Below are 10,175 nucleotides of genomic sequence, written 5' to 3'. Positions count from 1 at the left end.
CCTCGGAGCCGCCTCGGCGGGGAGGACATGGGGAGAGATGGGGGGTGTCGGGCGAGTGTCGGGGGGGGAAGGTCGGTGGGATGGGGGGGGTTGAACTGTCTCTGAGCAGCCAGGAAATTCCCCGGGCGGGCGAAGGGGGGAGGGGGGTGAATTGGATCCTGTCCCTGTTGGTGCCACTCGCCTCTCGCCCCCGATACAAATTCTCTCCAGTTCTGCCCCTTTTCTCGCTCAGTGTCTCACCCGGGCTGTAAAATCCGGGGAGATTCGCCCCTTTCCCCTCCAACGAGCCGCTCTCCCGCCTCCCCCATTTCCCCCTGGTCTCTCCAGGAGTCTGATTCTCCACCTCCAGTTGCAGGTCGTGACACGTTTTCTCTGCACATCTCAAAGGTTGATATAAAATACCCTAAACGTTTGCCCCACTTCTCTCTAGTTGTTTGTTTGTAATTGAACATGCCCTGAGATTCCCCCCTCTCTCTAATTATAAAATAACAAGAAAATCTCAGATTTGCCCCTTTTCTCAGCTTCTTGAACATAGATATAAAATGTTTGCAAATGTTGCCCATTTCCTCTCTATTCATTTAACAAATACTGATGTGAAACACTGACATTTTACTGCATATCAGATATAAACTGATATAAAATCCCTTTGATTTTCCACTTTCCTCTCTATTATTTGCAAAAATAGAGCCAACATCACTCAGATTTCCCCCCTTTCTCTTTCACTTCTACGTTATTATCAAATATCAATTAAAATTCCTTCATGTTTGGGGCTGTTCCCCATGTCTCTCAATCCCAGCAACTTCTCCTTTCTTAGAGGAAACCTGTTGCCCTGAATCATTCTCCATCCTGGAGGTTGCAGGGGGTTAAATTTCCCAGTGTTGATCTTTCCCCTCTCCTTTGAGAGCCATTTCTTTCCCCCCTTTACCTCTGTTAAAATGTTTGCCGAAGAAAGAGACCAGCCACATCTTTAATACACATCAAAGCTCGAGGCCTCCCCCTCTTTCGGGATCAGTGGTCCCCAGCTGGTAACGGGAGAGTTGGCTGGACCCTTTTTTTTTCTCCAGCTGGCACGGGATGAGGAGGTCTCTGTGAGTGCAGTGTGGGTCCAGAAGTATCCCAAACCCCATGGCAAATGGCCTCTGTGAGGGGTTGCTTCCCGCAGTGCTAAGATGCAGCCACCTCTGGGGTGGATCCATGGTGGCCATTATTTCCTTGTGACAGGGCATGGAAATTTCTTATCTATTTTGTCCCTCCAGGCCTTCCATTCTCCTGTTCAAGAGACATCCCCCAGGGCTCCCTCTGCCTGTGTGACTGGCCAGCAGGGGGCGGTGGTCACTTTCTATCCACTTCTCAGGCACTGTGAGGTAACAGTGTTGCTGGGTGGGGGTGGGGCTGTGTGGGGAGATTGCAGCTGAAGGGGGATTGTGGTGGGGGAGGCCTCTGGGTGGCTGGGCAGGGGGTACCCTAGTGAGGTTGGTGGGTTCTGGAGATTTGGGGTTTCAGGGGGTGGGTGTGATGTGCCCAGCCCTGAGGCTGTGGGTCCTGGAGGTGGGTATCGCTGGGGGCCTGGTGGCTGCAGAACAGCCGGGGTGGGCGTCTCTTGGGGAGGCGGGACAGGGGGTTAGAGGGAGCCTGGTGCTGTGCCAGGGGCTCTGTCTGGGCTTCCCCCACAGACTCCTGGGATCGCTGCCCTGCCCAGTGTACAGAGTGTGTGTGGGAGAATCCCCGGCGCTAGGCCAGGGGGTGCCCCTGTAAAGCACCAGGGGATCCCGCAGGGGGGAGGAGGGGGTGCCAGGCAAAGGGCAGGGCAGATCCTGCTGGAGGGCGGGGGGGGGTGGATCCTAGGCAGGCAGTGAGGGACTGAGTTTCCAATGGGGGTCCCTTTTGGGGGGGTCTCTGGCTGTTGGGGTCTCTTGGTGAGGGGAACCCTTTGGGATTCCCAACCTGGCAGTGATGGTCTGGTGGGGGTTGTCTGGCCGGTGGGGCTCTGAGGGGTATCTGAGCTCCCTGGCCAGGGACTCTGGGGGCTGGGTCCCAGGGAATATCTGGGGGTGGGGGCTGGCTGGGTCTCTGGGGACTGCTCCTGACCTTGCTGCTTCTCTCTAATTAGCTTATGCCAGAATCCTGGCTCCAAGCACTGCCCGACATTCCCCGGCCAGGCCCAGTCACTGTGATAACTTTCTAGTCACCTGTGAGGTGAAATCACAGATTTTTGCTTTTCTCCCCTCTTGAAAACTTCAGGAACTTCCAGTTCCATTGTCCTAAATTGTCCAGTCCTTGTCCTAGATCTGCGGGGTGAGGGAGGTGGGAGGAGGGTCAGCACTTCCACACAATGGTCTCTTCCACAGCATTCTGGACTCAGTCTTTCTGAACTCTGGTTTCATTGAGACCATTGTTAATCCAGAGTCACTGTATGGAAAGACAAGGAGTGACTCCGGATGGACAGTGGGGCAAATGAGATCAGCAATTCTCCCTGTGAGGAGGGGCTCTCATTAGCTGCTCTCCCCAGAGAGCTAAAGGAAGGAAGCTGCTCAAACGCTCTGTCCCTCTCTGCTCAGGATACTGGGGTTCAGCTTCCTGGGTCAGACGCTGCAGCCTTCATTGTGATCTGGGAGACCAGGCTTAGCAGCTGCTGCTCCCCCAGCGGGGTTCTGTGCTGGGAAGTGACCTTAATTAAAGCTGCTTCTCTGCCCAGCCCAGGGGATGACTTTCTCTAGCTGGTCCTAGCCCCCTAGGGCAGCCCTGGGCCCTGTTAATACTAAATTCTGAGCCAGAGTCTCCAGGTAACTGAAGACCTCAGGCAAGAAAGTGACTCTGCCCAAACAGCCCCTCCTCATTTCTCCTCCCAGTAGCAATTGCCAGGAGAAAATCCAGCCCTGGGAGAGCAAAGCCCCCAGGAATGGGACTGTCCCAGCCAGAGGGGCAGGGAGAGAGGACAGGGGAAGGAGAGACTGAAAGGGGCAGTGGGAGAAATGAGGGGGGAGAGATTTCCAGCTCTCTAGTCCACGCAGACACATGTATTGCTGCATCCCTGGGCAGAACCACTTTCCAGTGAACAAAACAAGGATCAGACAGAGGAAAAGCCAGTTCCTGACTCCATGTTCCCTCTGCTGGGGTGTGGCTGCCGTGGGGTCAGTGTCCGAGGGAATCCCCCACAGTGACTCCTTTGGTTTCTAGCCTTGTGTTCAGAGACTTTCTTACAGGGTGAGGGGAGGGAGAAGGGAGGTTAAAAATGTCTCTGTGGGCTTAGCCTGGCAGCAGGGGCCAGGACTACATGGTAATAAACAGATTCAGCATTTCCCAGCATGGCAGAATCTAGGGTGTCTGTGTGCAGGGAAAGGGCCTGGGGGAATTCTGATGTGAAATTAACTAAAACTGGTTGTGAGACGCCCACAACTGCCCTTCTCCCCCAGACAGGCTGCAGAATGACGTCCATGTTTTGCTCCAGCTCATCCCAGCCTGGCGTGGGACAGGGAGGAGAAATGGCTGCAGTGGAGCCAACTCAGGTAGAGATTATCGGGGGGTTGCTGGTGGGTTCCTGCTGGAGGAGAGGGAGAGCAAATACACCGGAGATGGGAGGGTTTGCACAGTCTGGTTTGGAGGTTGGAGCGGGGCAGGAAATGCACAGAGTGGGGAAAGGGAGGAGGCCAGGGTGTGGCAAACCTGCTGAGAGTTATTTAATAACCCAGGAGGTTGGGAGGTGGAAATGCCCTAATTTGTGAAGAAAGAAAATAGCCCACCTACATGGAGCTAGTCAAACTGACCAGACTCCCAGGGCTGGAGCCTGAGCTCACTAACCAGCGGCTGCTGTGAGATATAAAGGGGGCACCCATGAGTCAGGCTTATTGGAGCTGCCTCTCCCTTCATATCCCGCTCCTCACAAGGAGGAGGCTATTGGGCTTCCTACCAGGGAGCTCTTCCTGGACCCTGCTAGGGGCTCCGTCTCCTGTATCAGTCGGTGGCTAGTAGGTGTGTGATGGATCTGCTGGGAGAGACAAGGGGCTCTCTCTTTGTCCTCTCACCCTGGTATTTGCTGGATACACTGATTGGGGTGGGGGTGGGACTCTGTTGACTGCAATCCACCCAGAGCTTCCATTTGATTGGCTCCTCTCTGCCACAAATAGTGGGGCTGTGAGTGGGGCAGCAGGTACTGAGTGTTGGACTCTTGCTCTTTCAGGGGCCGGTGACCTTCGAGGAGGTGGCTGTGCATTTCACCAGGGAAGTGTGGGCTCTGATGGATCCCACTCAGAAAGCCCTGTACTGGGATGTCATGCAGGAGAACTATGAGACTGTGACCTTGCTGGGTAAGGGTTCCTGTCCCCTCGGTTCTTGGAAGGGGAAATGAAGAGATAAGGTTCACGCCAGCCCCACAATGCCACCTCTACTCTGTCCTGTTGCAGCATCACCCCAATATGCCAGTGACACACACACACTACCAGAGACCCTCCCCTGCTGCAGAACACTTTGGGAACAGAGCACAGGAGCTGTATCACACAGTGTCAAATAGCTCCTGTTTGCTCAAGTGAAACTGGGGGTTAGGTCTGGCATAACTGTTCCATCCCCCTAATCATTTTTGTTGCCCTTTTCTGAACCTTTTCCAATTCCAATATATCTTTTTTTGAGATGGGGCAACAACATCTGCATGCAGTATTCAAGATGTGGGTGTATCAGGGATTTATTTGCTGTTTTTACAAATATGATATATGATATATTCTGTCGTATCTATCCCTTTCTTAATTATTTCCAATATTGTTTGCTTTTTTTCATTGCTGCTGCATATTGAGTGGATGTTTTCAGAGAACTATCCACAGTGACTCCAAGATCCATCTCTTGAGTGGAAACAGCTAATTTAGACCCCATCATTCTGTATGTATTCATGACACAGATGTTGAGGAAATAGAAGCAGATTTTTTATCGAATTTATCCTTTGTAGGTGCTAAAGATGTGTATAATTAAAGAAAAGCTGGGCATGTTTCAGGAAGCCATTCCTCATTAACACTGCTGAGATTTTAAGTGGTTTTGTAAAGGATTCTACTTCAGAGAACTGTAACTTTACCCTATCCAAGACCAAGGATTTGGAAAGAGCTGAGGTTGAAAGAGTCCACACCCAGTTCTTCGTTTCCACCCCAGTAAAGGAAGCAATGGTGACCCAAGGAAAATTGTTTGTACAACTCCACTTCCTAGTTCAGTGTCACTGATTACACTTCCAAAGTATGCCAGGGTTAGATTGAGAACAGTCATCCTTCACTGTTTGGATGCAAAGAGAGAGTGCTTCATAGGACAGTCCTTCCCTGTGATCCCAAACTGGCTGCCTGGTTGGGTAACAAGGACTTTCAGGCTGTAGAAATGATGGTAACCAATGAGGCAACAAATTTGTCAGGTTCCAATTTTAGACTGCCAGATACATGCATGTTGAGTCCTGATTCTATGGTTTTGTGTCTGACGCTGTGGCTACACAATTAAGCTGATGTTGGCACAGCTCCACCAGTGTAGCTGCGCTGCTCTAGCACTGCTATAACAGAGTCTAAGCCAATGGGAGAGATTTCTCCCATCGGACTTGATTAGTCCAGCCCCGCAAGCGGTAGTGGCTATGTTGGCAGGAGAAGCTCTCCCGCTCATCTAGCACTATCTACACAGGGGGTTAGGGCTGTGTAACTACGTTGCTCAGCTGTGTGGATTTTTCAAACCCCTAAGCAATATAGTTATCCCGATAAATGTCTTTAGTCTAAACCAGACCTTAGTTTTCTCTTGTGTTTTATGCATTTACATTACTTCTCTACCTCCTCCTACTTTGAAAGATTAAAAAGTGTGAAAAGAGAGGTATTTTTCTCCATGATGCAAACATTCCGACATAGAAGACCCCTTCTGCCAACACACATGGCAGAAGATCCTGAGATATATGCACTCACAGAAGTGGTTGGGACCTATGTTGGGACAAACCACAACAAGAACCAGGGTTCAGTTGTTGGCAATGGGGATTAAAAGAAAACTAACATATATGACAAGAATTTGTGATCTTTGAATATGTTATTGTTACCAATTAAAATGAAATGATAGGTGAAGTTATTGGTTAAAGAGTAAGAGACTGTGTGATAATCTGAATTATTTTGGAAAACTGAAAGTTGTCTTGTTTTTGTGTTTTGTTAGTCGTACAGGAAATGATGGCTAATCTTGAAAAGTTAATTAGATTTAATTTACCCTGGTACCTCAACTGTTGCTACAGCTCTACTACCCATCAATCCAAAGACTGAGAGAAATGGAGAGTTCCAATCATTGTCCTTTATAATATCTTATTGTTCCTCTCTGTTTTTTGTGCTGGCCTTTCTATACTATCACTTTCTGCATTTGTTTAGTGGTAACAGTTGGTTTCCATCACTCATGTACATTTGTTTAAATCTCTATCCATTGTTAAATAAATTTTTTGCTTGTTCGATAACTGTACTCAGGTGCTGTGTGAGATACAGTAGCAATGGTCCACAGTAAAACTAGTAACCTTGGGATACTTGGGGAAGAGAGGATCTGGGATTTCACTGAGTATCTGGTGATCCAAGCTGGACCCCAGAGCGGGACACATTGAAGGAACTCAGGGTTAGGGTGGCTGCTGTAGCTCAGAGGAGGGTGCTTGAGTTCCAGCAGGCTGGTGAGTTTGGTCACTAACATCCAAATGGAAAACTCCCTCTTCCTTGTGGCAGGTGGCAACAAGGAGACTCACAGCCCTCAGCACCCTGAGAAGGGTCATAATGTGTCTCTATGTTGATCCACCTGTCAAATTCACACAGGGAAAGCTCCCTATAGCATAAAACTCTGCCCTATGAAATCATGGAACATGTGCTTTTCGCTCTGTGGGTACGTCTAGACTACCCGCCATATCGGCGGGTAACGATCGATTTCTCGGGGATCGATATATCGCATCTCATCTAGATGTGATATATCGATCCCCGAAAGTGCTCCCGTTGACTCCAGAACTCCACCAGTGCGAACAGCGGTAGCGGAGTTGACAGAGGGAGCTGCAGATGTCAATCCCATGCCATGAGAGCGAGAGGTAAATCGATCTAAGATACTTCGACTTCAGCTACGCTATTCACGTAGCTGAAGTTGTGTATCTTAGATTGATCCCCCCCAGTGTAGACCAGCCTTGTGAAAGCATGTAAAGAATCCAAGTGCTGGAGGACAGGCTTTGGGTCCAGAGCGACCTAGACAAATTGGAGGATTTGGCCCAAAGAAATCTGAGGAGGTTCAACAAGGAGAAGTGCAGAGTCCTGCACTTAGGATGGAAGAATCCTATGCACTGCCACAGCCTGGGGACTGACGGAGTGAGGGGGGTTTGATAGCAGCCTTCAAGTACCTGAAAGAGCAGCAGTGTGGGCTTTCTCCTGGCCACTTTTGCTGGGCTGGGCAGGCATCCTGGAGGCCTTTCTAGAAGAGCATTGGGAACTGAGCTAGAAAAACCAATGTGAAAACCAGAACCTCAGGTTTAGACTCATTTATTTATAATATTAAATCTTCAATTCTAGTGTCACAATCAATACAATTGCTTCAGCCTGATAGTTGCCCAAAGGGAAACTTAACATCTCTCCAAGGGGAGTGGAGAGAAAACACTTTTCAGAGTCCAAGAGCGACAAGGCGGGTGAGGGTAAGAGCTTGCAGAGGACCAACCTCTGTTGGTGAAAGAGACAAGCTGTGGAGCTAACCCAGCACCCTTCTTCAGTTCTGTGTAGCCTGGAAGGTCGTCTCTTCCATAACCAGCAGTTAGAACATAAGAACAGCCACACTGAGTCAGACCAGTTCATCTAGCCCACTCTCCCGAAAGTGGCCAATGCCCGGCGCCCCAGAGGGCCCCTGGGACCAACATGGATACAACACCACCACAAACAAGGTTAAAAGTCAATGCACAGGGGAGAAGGATCTTGTGTTTCATTCCTTATGTCCTAGTCCCATCATGTGGCCATTTCCTTTTCTTCCTTTCTGTTAAAAGCTTTGGTGTTTTGCACAGAAACATTATTTCCCCAGGAGAGACCCAGGAGTTGGGGGCTGCATTCCTGTGCCAAACAGTCACTGGAAGGGGGCAGACAAAGGCCTTTAGGACGAGGCGTCCGTCACTGTCAAAAGATCATCTCCCTCCTGCAGGTCACTGGCAGCCTGAATTTGTTCCTTATCCTCCCAGAGTCTGAGGGCTGGAATCAGCACTACCCAGCCCCTCTGTATGTAGCAGGAACAAACACAAACCTGGTCTTTAAAACAAGCTGTTCCCTTCCTTCTCAGGGAAGATTTTTCTGTGATTGAAGTGGAGCTTCAGTTCCCCTCTCCTAGGGGTGGGGCAGGTGTGGGGTCAGCTCCCAGTAAGATCTGTTTTTACCTTTGCCCCGTTTCAGTCACTCTGGGATCCTAACTCTGCTCCCAGCTGTCAGGCAGCTTCCAGCCCAACCACCCTGCTCACTACTTCCATGGTCATGTGTCACCCCCTTTGCCAGCACACAGAGCCTGCAGGAAAGCTCCTCCTGCCAGATGCACTGGTGGTATAGTGGTGTGCGTAGGTGTCTTCCAAGCAATTCATCTGGGTTTGATTCCCAGCCAATGCAATAATGGCTTTTCTCTTTTGTTGTTTCCTCATCTGGAAGTGGCTTAATTTCAGTCACATTGTGTTACAATCACATTATCTGTAGAATGAGACAATAAATGGGTCAAAGTCCAGCAGGTCATACAAGATGGAGGCACACAAGGGGCTGGAATGTGTCATCTGAGAAAGAACACTTGGAAACCTGCATCTCCCATCCCCTGGCCTTGTGGGTTATGATTCCAGCTGCGTGAGCTGTTTGTATGATGTTCCGGCATGACAGGGAAATGAAATTTTGAGTCAGTTTTTGCTCCTGCAGATTACTTTGCTGTTACAATTATAATGACATAAACAAAAGGGAGGCAAAATAAACATAACCCCCAAATTGCAATACAGGTGGGGAAAGAGACGATCACGGTTAAGCCAAACACTTCAAAATAAAAATTAATATTAAAAAGGGGAGGGGGAAGAGATCAGGTATGTGGAGATCCCCTTGATATTTCAACGCACATTGTTAGAATCAAAGTTCAGACTTGACACTGGAAAACATGCAACTACCTGTCTCTGTGAACACCTGTGATGATCAAGACTGAGTTGGGACACCTGTTCTGCTTCAATCATTTATTGTCTCTCTGTTCTCTCCTTCTTCTCCCCCCAATTCCTCGTCTCCAATGTCTCTGCCTTTCTCCTGTTGCTCCCTCTCCCCTGCCCTTTCCAGGAACTCACAGTCTACAGCATTTAGGACAAGCCAGAGCTCCCATGTTGTGCACATGAGCCTGTGTCAGAGGACGTGTGACCCCCGGTCAGAACCCGTCACCAGATCAATATGACCCTTTATGGGGGACTTCTCTGCCTACTCTGCAATTTACATCTCCCCACCCCCCACCCCCCACAAACAGGGTGGGGTACAGCTCTGACTGAGAGGCCTCACAGGAGAAATTTCAGCCCAAAGACAAATTTGTGTGAAATGTTGAGAAATGAAGAGCCCCCCAAATCCCCAGAACTCTAGTGGCACCCCCATTGCACCAGCACAGGGAACCCAGTGAAATGAGGTTACAGAATACAAGGGGGGAGGCAGCAGGGAGAGAGGTGACAGGGAGTCTCTCTTTTTCCTTCTCTCTTCACTTTCTGTTCTTCTCTTTCCTTCTAGGAACTGCAGTCACAGCAGGGAGGGCTTTGTCTCATGGGAAGGGATCCGTGACTGTCATAGAGGCGGTGGAAGTGACGGATTCTGTGACTTCCCGCGACCTCCATGACTTCTAGGTGAAAGCTGGAGGCATGTAGGTAAGTATAGCGGTCAGCAGGTTTCCAGTATAGGGTGGTGTTTACGTGACCATCGCTTATTAGCACTGTAGTGTCCAGGATGTGGATCTCTTGTGTGGACTGGTCCAGGCTGAGGTTGATGGTGGGTTGGAAATTGTTGAAATCATGGTGGAATTCCTCAAGGGCTTCTTTTCCATGGGTCCAGATGCTGAAGATGTCAGCAGTGTAGCACAAGTCGAGTAGGGGCCTTAGGGGACGAGAGCTGAGGAAATGTTCGAAGTCAGCCATAAAAACGTTGGCATACCGTGGGGCCATGTGAGTACCCATAGCAGTGCTGCTGGCTTGAAGGTACACATTG

The 10,175-nt window shown here is 49.7% G+C and overlaps 1 protein-coding gene across 2 annotated transcripts; it reads left to right on the top strand.

Moving 5' to 3' along the window:
• The first annotated feature begins 3,442 nt into the window (after positions 1–3,442).
• On the top strand, positions 3,443–9,832 carry LOC123359368 (KRAB domain-containing protein 1-like). Of its 2 annotated transcripts, none has more exons than XR_006575849.1 (3): positions 3,443–3,506; positions 4,178–4,304; positions 4,934–4,982. XR_006575849.1 is itself a non-coding variant. In XM_045001071.1 (3 exons), the coding sequence occupies exons 1-3, from the start codon at positions 3,483–3,485 to the stop codon at positions 9,815–9,817; spliced, it is 264 nt and encodes an 87-aa protein (XP_044857006.1). In that variant the 5' UTR covers positions 3,449–3,482; the 3' UTR covers positions 9,818–9,832. The 2 variants fall into 2 exon arrangements, 1 of the variants encoding a protein (XP_044857006.1); XM_045001071.1 differs by lacking the exon at positions 4,934–4,982 and adding an exon at positions 9,705–9,832 and having other exon boundaries at positions 3,449–3,506.
• Positions 9,833–10,175: the final 343 nt, after the last annotated feature.

Source organism: Mauremys mutica, unplaced genomic scaffold (assembly GCF_020497125.1).
Source record: "Mauremys mutica isolate MM-2020 ecotype Southern unplaced genomic scaffold, ASM2049712v1 Super-Scaffold_100108, whole genome shotgun sequence".
Taxonomy (NCBI): Eukaryota; Metazoa; Chordata; order Testudines; family Geoemydidae; genus Mauremys; species Mauremys mutica.
Note: the sequence above shows the minus strand (reverse complement) of the source record. Positions and strands in the feature narration are given on the sequence as shown.